This window comes from Marmota monax, unplaced genomic scaffold, assembly GCF_021218885.2.
Source record: "Marmota monax isolate L192 unplaced genomic scaffold, Marmota_monax_Labrador192_F-V1.1 WCK01_AAM20220418_F8-fsc00115, whole genome shotgun sequence".
In the NCBI taxonomy this organism is placed as follows: Eukaryota; Metazoa; Chordata; class Mammalia; order Rodentia; family Sciuridae; genus Marmota; species Marmota monax.
Window position 1 is genome coordinate 1,615,576 of NW_026694419.1, and position 18,523 is coordinate 1,634,098.

General features: G+C 31.7%; 1 protein-coding gene across 1 annotated transcript in view; it reads left to right on the forward strand.

Moving 5' to 3' along the window:
* Snx16 (sorting nexin 16) overlaps positions 1-15,873 on the forward strand; it is a 31,074-nt gene extending 15,201 nt beyond the window's left edge. Inside the window, exons 5-8 of the mRNA XM_046468243.2 lie at positions 6,682-6,751; positions 11,990-12,126; positions 12,663-12,782; positions 13,575-15,873. Coding sequence (XP_046324199.1) covers positions 6,682-6,751; positions 11,990-12,126; positions 12,663-12,782; positions 13,575-13,671 — 424 coding nt within the window. The 3' untranslated portion in view covers positions 13,672-15,873. The remainder of the gene's footprint in view (positions 1-6,681; positions 6,752-11,989; positions 12,127-12,662; positions 12,783-13,574) is intronic.
* The last annotated feature ends 2,650 nt before the right edge of the window (positions 15,874-18,523 follow it).

The following is an 18,523-nucleotide window of genomic DNA, read 5'->3' on the forward strand; positions in this document are numbered from 1 at the left end:
GTTACATCTGTGATTATTTGGTTGTGTTTATCTTACCAGATTGTAAGATACATAGCACCAGGTCATGTGACTATTTTATTCTCCAGTGTCTCACTTAGCACAGGGCTAACACGCCAGTTCTCAATAAGTAGTTTTCCAATGAGAGAACTGTTGATATTCACTATTGTACTACTTATTAGAAAAAAAAATTGAAGCAAGTATGGCATACTTAGCAGTTGTGTGTGTGATCTAGGTGGTGAGAACTAAGTAATACCTATTTTTTTAATATATTTTGTAAATATTCTCAAAATAAAAAAAATATTTTTAATGCAGGCACATAATACAGTAATAAAAGTTAACAAGCATTAAAATCATAGAGAATGTCTTTGAAGAAGAAATACTTTATACTGTACCATAAAAGAAAACTTTTACAAAGAAGTCAGTGCATCCTATCCCTTTTCTCCTTTATTCAGTAAACCTTTATATCTTTGTGCTGAAAATACTTATTCTATGAATGACTGTACTCTATTTTTACTAATCAAATTTTAAATGATATGAACCACATTAAGTAACTCATTTATTGATTGCTTCATTTTTTAAGTAGCAAAAATGTATCTTTCTTAAATATTCAGATGTACTTTTTTAATGATTAAGAGTAGAGTTCAATTATGTTAGACATTGATGGCAACATTAAAGATCATGATGTTTGTAAAACTGTGTACTTCAGAACATTGGTAGTGGTCATGTTGAATTTATAAATAAGCATTTCAGGAAAAGAAAGTTTTCTTGACCAAATCAGCTGGAAAAAGGTTTTATTTAATAAACTTAGTGTATTAAAGATTCTAAAAAGTCTCACATAAAAGAACATAGTGGGCCTCCCATTTATTGGCTTACCTATTTTTGTCATATATCACCAGACATTTAGGAAATCTAGTAAGAAAACTTAAATTGAATTCAAAATAAAATTCTTATTATACTTATGCCTTGATTGTGGTACTTTATCCACTTTCTTTCTTATGATTGATAGGTTGCATTTTTTTTTCTCATTATAAGAAGTTTCTTTTTAAAGTGATTTAGCACTGAAAAGAGGGAGGAGAGGAAGCATCAATCACCTGTATGTTAAGCATTTGCTCTGTATCATGCCCTATATAAAATCGGAGGGGATATACTCATTGGTCTTAAAATTCATTTAGAAATATTAGGCTTCTGTTCAAACAGAAGGGAGTTTATGAATTGCTGATTTTTATGATATGGATTATAAAAATGGTAGAAACTCAGAGAAGGGAGAGATTACTGCTATTTGTGATTATCAAGTAATACCCATAGTAGGAGTAGGATTTGAGAGCCTAAAAGATTGGATTGAGATTATGGGTAGGAAGATAGATATGAGTCTGAAACAATCGACCCATAGAACTAGAAATGACAGTGAGGGGTTAGGAGAAGGGCACCGTCAGCTCAAATAAGACAGAAGGGACTGTCATTTCAAGCTGTCCAATGTAAGCATGTCCTGCCTTTTTAAAAACTGAGTCCCTACTTACCTGAAGTATTAGAAGAGGGTAGATAATTCTCAGTGGTATTAAAGAGAGAATGATTAAATGGGATTCATTTGATTAGATGACAACTTAATCTCTCCTAGCTTAAAAAAATTAATAATTCTATATTTCATGAAGAAGAAAACTTAACTACTTTTACATTTCAGTCCAAATTATCTACTCACAAGAAGTTTTATTGTTTATGTCTCTGAGTTGTTTTGGATGTAAATATATTACCAAGAAAAATTGGGTAGATCTTAATATTTTTATAAAATGAAAGAAAAATTCAGTTATATAATGCCATCTCATAAGAATCAACACATTATTGTTAAGGTTGGTTGAATGATTTTTGCCACAAAATGTTAGTTTGGTAGAAAGAAAATTATGGACAATAATTAGACTATAACCTAATGAAATGGAACCTCAGAGACCTTATATAAAACCTTTTTCTGGGCTTAGTAGCAAATAATTTAAGGCAGATTGCTTAATTAATTTTAATTAGTGTTTTCATTTGCAAAATAAGACATTTGGGCTAGGTGTCCTCTAAAAAAAAAAATCTTTCAACTCCAGATTTCCTACATCCTATTCATTTTGTTGTGCTTCCTCATGAATATTTGTGTATCTTGAAATTAGAGCATCAGCAGCAATCAGATTCTAATCTTTAATACTTAAGACTTTGATCTTTCACAAAAAGTAGGAGTTTCTCTTGAAAACTAAATTTATCTCCTGTTTGATAATTGTCTATAGTGCTTATACTACTGGATACAGATTTGTTCTGATATTTTTAATAGATTCATTTTAATGAATTTATTGTTTGGTGAATGCTTATTTTGTGCTCTACCGTTGATTTGGATATAATCTGTGCAGTCAAGGAACCTGTCATCTACCTTTCATTGGAACAGATTTCTTGGTAAACACAGAATACTAGTAGTACAGCATAAGTCTTATGAAGGTGCTATGGTGGTAGTACATACAAGAAGCAGAGAAAAGGGATTTAGCCAGCAAGGCTTTCTTGAATAGCTATTAGATAAGCTGAATCTTGAAGAGTAAGAATACCAGGTAGAGGGAGGAAGAATGGGCCAGGATGATAGACAGCATGGTAACAGCATGGAAGCATGGACAGCATTACAAATGTGAGGATGTACTCTTGCTGATATGTCAAATCAGAAAGTTAAATATGAATGTAAGCAGGTGCTTTATGCCAACTCTAATAAGAGTTTGGCTTTGTTCCTTCTTACTAGAGTAGCTACCCTATCTGATACCAGTCATGATCCTTGATCCCTTAATCTTCAAGGTTGTACTTCATATTTTTTTGCTATTTTCTTAAAACTGAAGACAAGTATTAACTGATCGAACATTTTCTATCTGAAATCCCTCTGTAATGTTTTTATGCAGTGACTTTTTGTGCCTAATTTGCTTTTGGCAGAATTGACATCTAGTATTTTTAGTACATTTTTTACTTAGTTCTTAACTGAACTTTTAATGAATTGTAGACGTTGGCTTTGGGAGCTTCTTTATATTACAATCTTTTTTTTTTTTTAAACATATTTATTTATTTATTTAGTTAGTTAGTTAGTTATTGGCAGACACAACATCTTTGTTGGTATGTGGTGCTGAGGATTGAACCCGGGCCGCACGCATGCCAGACAAGCGTGCTACCACTTGAGCTACATCCCCAGCCCTATATTACAATCTTTGAGATAAAAAAACACATGAAGCTGTTAACACTTCAAAAAGAATTATTTGAAGTGTAAACAGATACATATCTATAAAAGGAAAAAATAGATATAAAGTGAATGTTCAATAGATAGAGCTAGTTTATTAGGAGCATAATTTGAAAACACAGTGAAACTTTTTCAAAGAATACTTTTTAAAGAGAATCAAAGAGCTGTAGTAAAGATTTGCTCTAAAAATAAAAATGATGCTGAAGGATACCACCTGTGGTCTCCATTATCTTCAGGCAGTTTAAGTTAACAACTGGTCTTAGCTTTATTAAAATAGTTTTCCCAGATATACTATCCAGGTAATAAGAGGAATTCAGTGATATAATGATTCTTCCTTGCCTTTTTAAAAAAAATATATTTATCTTTTAGTTGTAGTTGGACACAATACCTTTATTTTATTTATTTTTATGTGGTGCTGAGGATTGAACCCAGGGCCTCGCACATGGTAGGCGAACACTCTACCACTGAGCCACAACCCCAACCCCTCTTCCTTGCCTTTTAATTCAGGATTGTTGGATTTCCCCTTAGCCAGATAGGTTTCACTCTTATCATGGTATTTTTATCATCTATTCATTGTCATGATCAGATAGAAGCAAGGATAGAATAGAACAGAAATTAGGGGGCTATATTCAACTTATCAGTGAACAGTTTTTTAAAAAAGAATAAGGTTCTTATAAAATGTTTCCATTTAATCCATCAATTATTTAATATAGATGTTTTGGTGTTTCTGTATTATTAGAATTCATTTGACTTGTTTATAAATCATGTGTTAATACTGTATAGAAAATCACTAAGTAGACCCATGCCACTTTTAAACAACCAGTAGATATTATTGAATCTAAATAAAGTTCCCAAGTCAATGATTCTCAAGCAACAGTGACAGCTTCTCTCCTAAGAAAATAAGAGTGTATTGCAGTTTCAGTCTTTTCTCAGATTCTACTTTCCTCAGAGATTTTTGTTTGTCCTCTTCTTGGACAGGAATACTGTGAGGATGTTAACTTCTGTGTCCTGTTGAAGCAGAAAAAATACAGTGAACCACTGAAAAAGTGGGCTGGAAATTAAAGTTGTAGTCAGTTTCAAATTATGTTCTTATGCTTCAGATTTAAAGTAGGGTGTGGAATATAACCTTGGAACTTATGGAAGAAAAGTCAGGGAATCCAGTGAATTTCATTTAAGTAGAACTCTCATGAGCCAGAAATCATAAAAATGTTTGGGGGAGGAGAATGAAATAAAACAACCACTCCAAAAAAAGATTCCTCCAGCAGGGAGCACTGTCATCATCACTGTTGATATTGGCCAAATTTCTAGTGTAAATTAAAGATAGGAAAAAAGATACATTACTGCTTTACTCACTTTTCCTTTTCTGTCAGCAGTCCAATAATTGTAGTGATTAGTGTACATAACAACATTATTAAAATATGAGGATATCTAAATATAAACCTATATGAAAATGGCTCACATTGGATTGTCATATACTGATATATTAAGCGAGACTCTCCCATATTCTTCTTGGCATATTTTTCTTTCAATACCAAATGCTGTTTTCTCAGTGCTTCGTCCACATTTTTGTTCTCTCAAGCCCAAGATCAACTTATTTCATTTTTGTCTAATAGTGGGTACTCCCATATAAATATTGGGTGGATGAAATTACTATCTATACCAGAAGACTGTGATAGTCCCATTTTTACTCTGTGCTCTTAAACCAGTTAAAAGATTCTAAAGGCCATAGTTAAAAAGGTATACAGACAAGTTGTGTATGTTTGAGAGAAGTGACGTGTAAGGAGAAAAAATGAAGTTAAATCAAAACATCACTTATAAGAACTTAAAGGTAGAAAAGGACACATATTTACAATTAGAAGACAGATTTAAGATTCGTTTCTGTCATTTGCATTGTGTGACATTGGGCAAGTCATTTTACCTCTCTGAACTTTTATTTGTAAATTGTAGATACAGTGTCTGTCCTAACCTCACATAATTGATATGAAAATTAAAATAGAGCATGTGAAAGCTCTGTGTGTGCAGTATACTGTGAAAACATTACTGATTCTTGGAGATGGAAGGTTAGAGGAAATGGGATGACATTCTTGACATATGTTCAGTCTTCCCAAGTGAAAGAGGACTTAGGTTTGCTCTGAATGCCCAAATGCTCCTACTGAAAAAAGCAGAACTAACATACAATAAATAAAAGCTACAGGGAGAAAAGACACTGTATTTCGTATATATATGGAGTGAAATAATTGTCAGCATTATTCACTCATGGGATGGTTTATGAAAAAACCAAAGAGGTTGAGTATCCATTATCTCTGTCAATATTTCAGTATACTCTTGGCTGAGCCTGTCAAAGGGACAAAAACTGTGGATGATTGAACTAGATCACATTTAAGATCGCTTCCATTATTATGAAGCCACAAATCCTTTGTTTCCCTGAATGTGTATCCTTTTTTATCAAGCTATTAAGATTTATAATCCAAAATATGCTTTTCTGAATGCGACATCTTCTGATGTATTAAATAAGACCCTCCCATATTCTTCTTTGTTCTGTCTTTGGGATTTTCTGGATTATTTTTCTTAACACTACTTCTCTATATTAGTTCATACTGGTTTTTCTTTCGGAAAGATTTCACTAAGAATCCCATTCATCTCTTTTTGAGCTTCCCATCATCATCAACCTATCTTGACAATCTGAACTCAAAAGTCCCATTCTCTTTTCAGCATAGGTTGTCATCTCCTTTATGTAGCCCATCAAGTAATCGTAATCTTATCTTTTATAAATGAAAAAATAAAGACTGCACATTTATGCTTTGACATGCACATAAAGTCGTTTATTACTCCAAAAATTGCTTGGTAGAAGGGGGAGCTATTTTTGTTATAAAGAAATTCAGTAAAAAGAAAAAATGTTTTGGTTATCTGCCTTCTTAACCTACTTCTGATAAATACAAAGTATAAACAATAACATTGTTTTAAAACTAAGTAAATTAACATAATAAACAACCTCAGGACAATCTTTCAGTTGTTTCAGAGTAAATGCTTTTTAGTTATTTAGAAGCATCCACCAAAGGAAAACAAGTGAAGTATAAATTAGAAACTATATTTATTCATAACTGGATAATGATTTTGTTACTAGTTGAGAATAATAATCATTACTTAGATTGGTCTCTTATACCATTATTCTAATTATTTATGTCCTGTAGTTGGTATGTAGCAATAAAGTTGTGATTCTTGTTATGTTATAAGATCTTAGAAAATGGGTTTAGATTTTGTATCCTTCATAGATTGTTATGTGTATTTTGTTACTTAATATTAAGACACATGACCAACTGCTTATTTTGGTGTATCAGGAAAACCTACTTGGTTAGAATACTATATAGCTTCAAAGTAACTTCTGCTTCTTGCTATCTTTTGTAAACTTATTTATACCCCAGCTAATTTTTTTTACCTTTGAAAAGCCTTGCAGTGAGAGAATTTCTTTGTCTGGATGATCCACCAGGTCCATTTGATAGCCTAGAAGAAAGCAGGGTAAGTGCTGTATTATATATCACATGGAAGAGGAACAAATAATACAGTACAATAACTACATTGTTTCTTGAATTAGATTTGCAAGCAGCAAAATATTATCATTTCAGACCATGAGAGTTTTTCACAGAAAGCTCTTAATGTTTGAGTCAAAGTTTTCTTTCTTTGAAATGCATGGACCTAGTTCAGTGAAAAAATTAAAATTCGTAAGCATCATGTAGTCAATGAAGATCTAAAATAAATCCTGTCTTCTTTAACTGTTTCAAAAACAGTAACTTAGAAATTTTGTTTTACTACATTTAATAGAATTATTTGCCTACTGAGTTTTTTCTATTCACATATCCAAGTAAAGAACCTACGGCTAAAATCAAATTTAAAACTTATCTTCAGAAGTACAAGTAATAGTCTTGTTATCAGTTCAGTTCATGCTTGATGCTACTCAAATTACATTAATTGACGTGTTAAAGTGGCCTATTTCTTCAAGGAGTAGGCTAGATTCACAGAAAGATTTGGTAATAATAGATTAGCTTGCGTTTTATGCAAGTTTTTTCTCCAAATGTTTAATGGTATTTAAATGGAACAGATTTAATTGATAGGTTAGCAGTGTTGTATTCGATCAAACTGAGACGGTTCTTTGTGTTTTAGTGTGAATACTGTAGCTTTTAAAAAGCAGCATCAATGAAGTAAGATCTTTATCCAAAAACTCCCTTCATATGCTCCTTATCCATTATAAATGTAAAATTTAATAGTATTTTATAAATTTATAGAGCTATGCCACCATCACCATGATCTGGTTTTAGCATATTCCCATCACCTCAAACAAAAATTCTTATAAGCTTTTGCAATCAGCTCAAGGCAACCTTTACCCTGCTTTTAGTCTCTCCAAAGTTATATTTCCTGGATATTTCATATATAGAATCATACAGAATGTGTGGATGTGGATGTGTGTATGTAATTATCATACAGTATATATAGTCTTTTGCATCTGGCTATCATTACTTCATTCCTTTTTATTATTGAATGGTTTTTCATTGTATTCATTACTATATTTTGTTTATACAGTTACTGGTTGAGGGACATTGATGTTTCCAGTTTTACTATGACTAATGCTGTGAACAATTTCATAGAATCTTTTGTGTGGAAATAGTTTTGTTTCTCTTGACTTGATCCTTGGGAGGAGGATTGTTTGGTCATATGGCAATCTTATGTTTACCTTTTTAAAGAAACTCAAATACTGTTTTCTAAAGTTGCTCTACTATGTTGCATTCCTACTAATAACATAGGAGAGTTTTGTGCCCTCAAACATTGATACCTTCTTTATTCATTTTTGAGTGATAGTTTTACAGATAGGTCCTCTTCCAGTACTTTGAATGTGTCATTCTACCTCCTTTGGGTTTCTGTTTGTTCTAATGAAAAGTCCACCTTTAATTATATTGTTTCCATATACTTGCTGAGTCATTTTGCCCTTGCTGCTTTCAATATCTATCAGCAGTTGACATGTTAAAGTGGCCTATTTCTTCAAGAAGTAGGCTAGATTCACAGAAGAATTTGGTAATGATGTATCAAGGTGTGACACTCTGTATTTATGACACTTTGGCTTTAATAAGCCTCTTAGTTTTGATAGGTTAGTGCTATACAACAGACTTGGGAATTTGTTAGCCATTATTTCTTCAAGTATTTTTTCAATCCATTTTTTCCTTGGTATACTTCATGATATACTTCATGTCTTACCACATATTCCTGAAGTCCTATTCATTTCTTCAATCATTTTTCATTCATTTTCTTCTCCTTTCTTAAGATTAGGTAATTTCTGTTGATCTACAATTTTGGGGATTCATATTTCTGTCCTGTTAAATCTGCTGTTGAGCCCCTCCTATTAATTTTTCATTCTAGTTACTGGATTTTTCAACTCCAGAATTTTCATTTGCTTATTTTATATTATATTCTTTCTCTTTATTCAGATTTGATATTTAGTAAGTATTAAATACCTTTAATTCTATTGCTTTTAGTTCATTTAAGATATGTAATAGCCACTTTACAAACCATTGTCTAATATACCCAATGCTTGAAGTTATTTAAATACAGCTTCTATGGACTGCTTGGATTCTGTTGAATATGTTTAGTTTTACATTGTTTATTGTCGTGTCACATAATTTTTTGTTAAATACCAGACATTTTAGGTAATATATTTTAACAATTCTTGATTCTGATTCCTGCCCCCTAGAGTGCTTATTATTTTTCTTATTATGTGGGTTTGTTTAGTAACTTGCCTGAATTAAGTCTGTGATATTTTCTCCCCAGAAATATGTGGTCACTTTTGTTCCAGTTCATATTGTTAATCTAGAATTTGTTTGGAAAGTCAGATTTCTAAGTGTACATTAGGCTAAAGAAGATTATTGTTTATCATTTCTTTTCTAGCTCACAGATTTATTTGCATTATAAATTTAAAGAAATTCTGTGTTCTTTTCTTTCAAAATAAAATATTTAGTGATCTTAATGAGATATATCTCTTTAGTCTGCGTATTTCCTTAAGCAGCCTCTCATTTTAAGAAAAAATTCAAAATGATTTATTAATCTACATCCCTTAGAGTGGGATTATTGAGCTTATTTGAAGACTAAGGAATCCTCAATCCAGTAAACCTTGTCTCTAACCTACTTCTCTTACTCCCTGTTGAAGGCTGTCATTTCTATCCTCTCATGTACCCGAACAGAGAAGATTAAGGATAAGGACCTAAATTTATTCTATCTTCCTTTGGAAAAATTGAAATCTATTATTTGTATGGAGATAATATAATTGGACAAAATGAAGTCTTAGTATACTAGCTTTAATGAATAGCTTATAATTAGAAATGAATTATAAAAAATCATCTTAAAGAAACATGTTATGAATACAGATAATTAAAGCTAAAATCATTAAAGCTTCTATTCTTTCCTCAAATTCCAATTTTCAGTTATTCTAAAGGTTGAGAGCTGGATTTTCTTGTTCCTAATTTTGAGAAATTTAGAAAGGCAAAGAATACAGTCTGAATTAGGATAATTAATGTAATCAATTGTTAGGATCATTTGCTAGGTGATTTTTCCAGTTCTGAGGCACAGTTACTCTCTGCCACAGAAGAAAATTATATACATCATAGATTCACCTTTAATTAGCATTATAATAATTAGATTTATATATATAATTAATTAGATTTATATATATCTTTTTTATTTTTTGTTTTCTAGGAATATAAGCCATTTTTATAGTCTCATTAATAGAGCTAAATAGTTCTATCAGCACATTTTTCTAATAACTATTCTAAAATAGTTTCTTCCTCTTACATCCATCTTCCCTAAGAAATACCCCCTTACTAAATGGTTTTTAATATTGGAGGAAACCCAAGAATTTATGTAAGGACTATTTAAAAATACCTTACAACTTAATAAATAATCGCTAAATAATTCAACTCAGGAGTGTAATCATTTGGTTGTTGTATATGTTGTGTATGTATAAACATATTCCATGACATGTTTAAATTACTTCCCAAATTTGTTATACTTTCACTCACAATATATTTTCCTCTTGTCCCATGTTTTCATTAATACTGAATATTGTCAGCCTTTTATTTCATGATTACCAACTGGCTTACAAAACTTTTCTATCTAGTAGCTCTTTGGGACTTCTGTGAATTTCCTGTTCCATCCTTTGTCATATTTTCTGTGATTTTTTTCCTTCCCTAAACCCATGATGTAAAGATACTCTCCTAATTTTTTTTTCTAATAGGTTTAAACTTCTACTTTTCACACTTGGGTCCTTTAATTGACTTTGCTTTTTCTGTATGGATGACCATTCATCCCTATATCATTTAGGGAAATGTTCCTCCTTCCTTAACTAGTTAGGAATTCTTCCTTAATCATAAAACATTCATTGTGACTATTTTTGGCCAATCAGCTTTGTCTAGATAGTCTCTTATCCCTAGACTGTATTTATTACTGTAGCTTCATATATAATCTTGGTATCAAGCAGATCAAGGAGTTTCTTCCTTACTCTTCAAAGTTGGCTGTTTACTCTTCTATATGACTTTTAGAATCAACTTAAAAACTCCTGTTGGCATTTGGTTTGGAATTACAATACAGTTATTAATTTTGAAAGGTTTTGTCTTCATAGTATTAAATCTTCCTATCAATAGATCTTTGCTTATTTAAGGCTTCTTTTAAAGTTCTTCAATAAAGGTTTAATATTTTTCTTAAACTTCTAAGAAAAGCCATAGGATTTATTCTTAGCATTTTTTATATCATAATTGGTGTTTTATTATATTCTAAATTATTACTGTTACATTATTGATTTTATATATTTATTTTGTATGGCACATCCTTGCTGAAATACTTTCTTAGTTTATAGATCCTTTAGGATTTTCTGTATAGTTAGTCATATCACCTCCAATATTAACAGTTATGTTTTTATCTTTTGTAGTCCTTAATATTTTTCATTTCATTGTATTAGCACAGATCCATGGAGTTAAGTTGAAGCCATTATCATTTTTCTCCCTTCCTAATATTAAAGGAAATGATCCTACATTTTGCCATTAGCATATGGTGTTTACTGTAAGCCATTGATGGTTGTAAATTGTTTATTCTCTTTGTTTTTATGTTAAGGAAGTTATCTTCTGTTCCTCCTTTGCTAAGTTACAGGGGTTGTGTTGGGGGGGGGGGGTTAATGCTTTTGTTTGCATGTGTAAAGATGGCATAAGAAGACTTAAATAAGCAAAGATCTATTGATAGGAAGATTCAATAGTATGAAGGTAATACTTTCCAAATTTATCAGTAAATGTATTATAATTCCAAACAAACGCCAGCAGAATTTTCTAAAGAACATACTAATGAACTGAATTATTGACAGTTGATTCAGTTAGTCGGTTTTGATAATTTGTATGTTTCTAGAAATTGAAAATTTCATGTATATTTGCATAAGTCTATTCATGGTATTCTAACATGATTTCTAAAAATCTGTTAATATATTTGTAAATATATAGCCACTTTCAGTCTAACTGGCTTACTACTATAATAATTCTAAAGAAAAGGGACTTATACTTAGGGACTAAGAGAGCCAAGATAATAGAGACCTAAAAAGATGAGTATAGAGAGTAAATTTTAAGAGAGTAAATATACTTGTGATTTTGATCTGTTTTCTTGACTCTTCAGTAATGCACTTAAGAAAAATACTGCATCAGTAATTAATTTTATTCTCTTTCTGCATTTTTTAAGGCTTTCTGTGAAACTTTAGAAGAGACTAATTACCATTTACAGAGGGAACTACTTGAAAAACAAAAAGAGGTGGAATCATTGAAGAAACTGCTCAATGAGAAACAACTTCACATAAATGCTTTAGAGAGCAGAATCAGGTGTGTTGTGATACTTGCCTTTGTAGTATAATTCTACTCCTAATACTCTGGGCTACATACCCTAATGATCTCAGAAGTTTCTGATTCTTAAAGTCACAGAATCTTGGCCTCCTTCTTTGTAAATTGGATAAATTGTCTTTTGATTTAATTTAGAAGGCTGAACATTTGTAGGATGGGGGACATCAGGAAAATCAACCTCTAGTGGTTCAACAAAGATAAACATTATTTGTTGTAACCTAAGTAGTATCTTTATTTCTGGGCATATATGCCAACTTTTCACATATGAAAACCTTCTTGGGTTACTTACATATTTACCTTCTCATCAGCATATATCAAATTGAGGCTTAAAATCCTTTTAATTTTAACTACTAATTTCTCTGTTGATTCTTACGGTGAGCAATTTATTGACAAAGTGACTGCATTAGATGCAACAACTGAAGACTACTAAAGCTACATGTATTCACAGGAATAAACATATTACTATTTTATACCTATTTTATTTATATAAAATAACTTTTTGCTGTAACATACTTTAGAACATTATCTTTAGAAGCTGAAGAATCACTGTATGTATCAGGAGTAGAAGGTGGACGGATCCTACGAGTGGAGTCCTGTGGAGTTGAAGTTGATCAAGATATCGTGGATGAAGAATCTAGGTATATAATATTTAGTTTATTATAGCCTAATCATTTAAGTAATAATTCTAATATTCTGAAGAGCATTCTTTATACACTCAGAATTATTGTGTCCTGCATCTTTTGAACAAACGGACCATAGGTGTTCCAGGTTCTCCCTAAAATTGCCATCAGCCTGTGTGTTTTCTCATTGCTTTTTTTCAAAGCTATGCCTGAAATATCTGGCCTCTGACAGAGGGAATTCGTTTTGTAAATCTTTTCATTCAAAAAATAGAATACTATAATATCTACCACCCTGCCTCCTTAATAGAATGATGAAAGAGAATATATTTGAAAGTACATAGAATTTTTATTACATATATATCTAAGGTAATCATCAATACTTTGGTGGTAATTGTCGAACTATAATTATGAGAGCAAATTTTATTTGTTATGGTAACAACAAAGTAAATTTTTATTGTTAATGGTAGTTGGGAGAACTGAGTTTAAAATACATTTATTTATATATTTACTTCAATATACATTTCCAAACGTGTTACCTGATAATTACAACTTAAAAATACTAATTTCTGTCTTTTTTAATGGAGTATTTTATTACTTTTACATTGAATGTTTAGTATTTCCTCAAGGTAAATAATTTTTAAAGATAATAAAAAAAAGAAATGAAGGTTGGGGAATGTGGCAAAGTGGTGGAGTTCCTTCGTAGCATGCATGAGGGCCTAGTTTTGATCCCCAGCACTGGGGGAAGAAAAGGGAGGTGTTAATAAAGTGGAATGGCAATCCCTTCATTGATATGGTTCTCTTTTTTTACAGAGCTGATAGTAAGCCACACCTAAGCTTCTGTGAACCTGAAAATGCCACCTCAGAGATAGAAGTAGCAGAATTGGCATATAACGCTGAAGAAGACTAATACAAAACACAAGCAGCTCTCCATTTCAACGTTTCAGCAAATTTAGAATAGAGTGGCAAATACCATTTAAAAAGAAAAAAAGGACTATGAAACATTGACGAAAAGAACAAGAATGTATATATATAAAGTTTACATAAAAGTTTTTTTAAGTTATTGGGATAGGAAATATATTCATTGCTGCTTTTAATTGTCTTCTATTCAGCTTTGTATTTAATACACTGAAAAAATCTAGTTAGAATTCTGTTATCAAGGTCTACATTCTTAAATACTGTACATAAATTATTATGGTGTTTTGCCTGTATAATGCTCCAGACGTGTGTGTGTGTGTGTGTGTGTGTGTGTGTGTGTGTTTATGTGTGTATAATCAACAGTTATATTAGTCAAATGGAAATTAGTTGCATGTTACTATCTGGGTGATGTATACTTCTTTGTATCTCTGAAATGACATATTTTCATTAATGGCTTAAATCAGTGAACATCACAGTAAGGGTAAAGATGAGTTGAGTTTTAAATGTTGACATGTTTGCCATTTCCAAATAAAAATTCCTTATTTGAAATGTTAATACTATTTAAAAGAGGAGAATGACTTTCTAGTACCAAAGGAAAACATTTAAAGAGCTATAATCATATAATAGCTAACATGACAAAATAGCCTTGATTTTAAAAGTGAATTCATTGGTAAAGATTTTATAAATGTCCCAGTTTATTGATATGTTAGACTAGTTTATTTGCCACATCATCATCTTAAATCTCTATCAGTAGATTGAGTGAGTTTTCCTTTTTCAGAACACTACCTCTCTTTGCTAATCAAGGTATATTCTTTTGAAAATACACTACATATTTGAAATTGGGAGTTGTACAAAAAAAGAAAGCAGAAAGCCATAGACACTGCAGATTTCCTAAATGGCTTGAACCCATGGCATTGTGGTTTTATTTCTGTGTCTGTGAAGGTGTTGTTACGCTGTGTTATGGCTGATTTTCTTTTTAATGTATTTAGCCAAGTGATGCACTTTATGAAAATTAAACTCATTTGTGCCAAGTTTAATTGTAACTTAAATTTCTTTAGTAAGTGGAGTTAGCAGAATTATGTAGTGCCTTCATATTACAAAAATCTCTAGGTTTTGTGAGTCAGCCTTTTGAAAAATGTTTATGCTTATTTCAGCTTTGTGTACAGTTATTTAAAATGTCTTGTTTCATTGTTATAGTCTGAAGTTAGTCATTTATTTTTGTTTCTACTGGTTTGCATGTTGCTGTTAATATGCATTGTAATCATGCTAGCATTTTGAAATCTCAGTTGTTATGTGGAACTTCATAAGCTTTCTCAAACCAGAGACATTTGCTAAGGAAATAGAATAAGTCTCCATTTGTTTCTCTTTACTAACTAAAAGTTTATTAATGTCTTAATGTACATACTAAGATGTAGTTGTTTAAAATTCTACTGACATAAATCAACATATCCCGTGGCTATTTGTTAACTTTTTATCTTAAAAGGAGACTATTTTTTACCAACATACCTAAAATTTAAAGTCTTTTCAAAATGCACAGATATGCTCTGCTCAGAACATTTTCCACAAAGTGTATTAGAAATGTGTTTATTATACTTAGAGACAGAAATGAATATATTAAATGAAACTGCTTATTCATTTTAAAATTATTATTCTAGAGTTTACATAAAGCTTAAAAAGTTAAGTCATTTATACATACCATTTTGAGGCTAATAAAGCAAGATGATGTTTGCCAAATTCCAGAGATTATAGCGCAACACATCTTAAAGGGAACCTTACACTTTGAAATTCTGACTTTTCAGAACAGGTGGATAAAGAGTAACTCTGTTGACTAGGTAAACCGCCATTATTTATATTTAGAATTGACTTTTTTTTACTTTTATAATTCATTTTATTCCCAGTATTATTATATTTGTTAATAAATTATATTTTCATTACAACAGTAGCTGTGTTGTTCAGAAGTTGAATACCATTTTCCCCTTCCACTTTCTGTGTCCTCCCTATTCCCTATAATTATTGTAAATTGAATTATGTTTAAAGGCTGCTGCATTTTACAGATGTGGAATGAGTCTGATTTTCCTTATGAGCTTATACTTTATATCACTGATATCTTTGAAAAATCTTTGTGAATAGGTGCAATGCTCTTCATATGTAATCATTATTAATAAAAAAGTTAAATGTAACTAAATTAAACATACTTTTTGCAGTCTTGAAACTTACATTATTAAGAATTAAGTTCACATAATAGTAGTGCAATCATAAAACTTCACATTTTAAAATTTATTTCACCTGTCCACTGAAGTAGCCACTTAACAAACATTAATTGAGAAAACTGTATGTAATGTATGTAATCTAGTTCAGCTATCTGTGGCATTAGAAGGGAAGAATGGCCTTAAATCTAAAAATCATTTTCCTGGTTTGAAATGGATTTTATTACTTACAAGAAAGAAGTTTTGGGTGCCCTACTGGTAAAGAGATGAATCTCAATTTTATCCTCTGAAGATCTTAAAGAGAGCTACATATTTGATCCATATTTTAGCTCTTCATAAAAATACCTTTATTACATTGCACTTTGTTTTGATGCTGTTGACTTCTGATAGGAGAAATTGATCATCAAAACTTGATATTTTTAATGCATGTGCTTTTAATGCTGGCAGCTGTTATATCACAGTATACCCTTTATGAGGACTCAGAGGAGGCAATTCTCTTTGGTCTCAGTAGTTGTGAAACCTATACTTCTCCTAAACAGTTGATTTGTTTTTATTTTAAAGATGCTAGTACCTTAAAGATGCTAGTATGCTGATTTTAAGTCCTTTGGGTTTAGACCAAGGAGTGGGATAGCTGGGTCAAATGGTGGTTCTGTTCCAAGTTTTCTAAGGAATCTCCATACTGCTTTCCAGATTGGTTGCTCCAATTTGCAGTCCCACTAGCAATGAATGAGTGTGCCTTTTCCCCCACATCCTCGACAACATATATGGTGGTAGGAAAGATGGTGGAATGAGATGGACATCATTACCCTAGGTATATATATGACTACACATACGGTGTGACGCTACATCGTGTAAAACTAGAAATGTAAAGTTGTGCTGCAATTGTGTACAATGAATCAAAATGCATTCTGCTGTTATATATACCTAATTAAAATAATTTTTTTAAAAAAAAAAGATGCTATTACTTCCCATCAATGGTGGGTGAGGCTGGAGGATCACAAGTTCCAAGCCAGCCTCAGCAATTTAGAGAGACCCTATCTCCAAAAGGTCTGAGGATGTAGCTCAGTGGCAAAACACCCCTGGGTTCAATCTCCAGTACTAATAAAATAGACAATGCCTTTTGGACAGCTCTGAGCCAAATTGTAGTTCATCTACAGCTACTTTGTGGGATTTTATGGGTTATGTTTTTATAGTAATAGTTGTAGTTTTATTTTATGTTATTTTTCTCTTAATTCCAATTATCTTCCTTATTTAAATTATTTCATTAGAACACATGTATTTTTGTCCTGATGAAGATTTGAGTGACATATTGGACTATACTTAGGTGACAACTCATCACAGCTGGTACTTGATCTAACAGTTACCATCACCAGCCAGTGATTGCAAAAAGGTGAACTGTTCTTTAAAAGAAAAACAAAAATGCCCGGGAGATCAAGGAATACGGAGTTCAAATTTAGAAATGCTGGTGAATAATAAGCTGTAGGGAGGTTCTTGACCAGAGCATAATATGGTCATATGACCATAGTTTAAGCCAGTCTCAAATTACAACAGCTCATTTGCCACTTTCTTATGTTTGTCATTTGCACGAAAAATCACAGAACAACAAAAAACAGTGCAGCCAATGTATGCTTAATAAATGATGGGTAGTTCTTTGTTGTAATAGCAACTGGTGAGAGTGACTATAAACCTTAGATACCTAACAAAATGTTTGCAGCCTAGCTAATTGTAATCAGAGTGGTATTAACAATAGTCGCATTATAGTGGGAGGCCTTTGCTGAAGTGTGAAAACTCCTCCATTGGATTATTAAGCCTGGAAGACTTTCTCCAGAATCAGCTCAGCTGCCAGTCCAAACTTCTGTTTCCTTTAGGCAGCAGACACTGTTCATTGGCTAACCCAACAGATATTTTTTTGTAGTCCTCTTCTGCTCTGCCACCTCCAAGATAGGAATAAAAATCTAAATGTCATTTTCTCAGCTTAAAAAATAGATTTGAGCCTGTTAAAATTATGGTCAATGAGACAAATGGGAATCTACTAGTTGCTTTTAGGAAATCATCCTGTAAGAAGGCAGGCATACTATGGATATAGCCTCACCACTTCCTTTTCATTTTGACCTCAGATGATGGTCAGAGGTCCTGCACAATCATCTTGCAAACAGAATGTGACACAGGAGAGAAAAGAATCACAAAGACTCTGGCCATTTGTTAAATCACCCTCAAGTTATGGGTTTGTTATTAAATACACCAAAATAAAAACCATCTTAAGTTTGGACTGTAGATTGTGAACTTAAGAGAGAAAAAAAATTGTACAAAACAAAGCTTTTCTGTGTATAATGATATTGTACATTTTGTTAGCAAAGAAAAGATGATGTTTACATGAAAGCTAAAGGGGAAGGAATATCTATTAGACATACCAAAATTCCCTTACTTTTGAGGCTTCTTTTGGCAAACAATATATATATATACGACAAAGTATATAATTTTTATGTATACATATATTCACATATGTGAGTCTGCTTGGGCTGCTATAATAGAATGCCACAGACAGGGTGACTTAAACAACAAAAATTTTCTTATAGGTCAAGAGTCTGGAAGTCCCAAGATCAAGACCCTGACAAGGTAAGTTTCATTCTAAGGCCT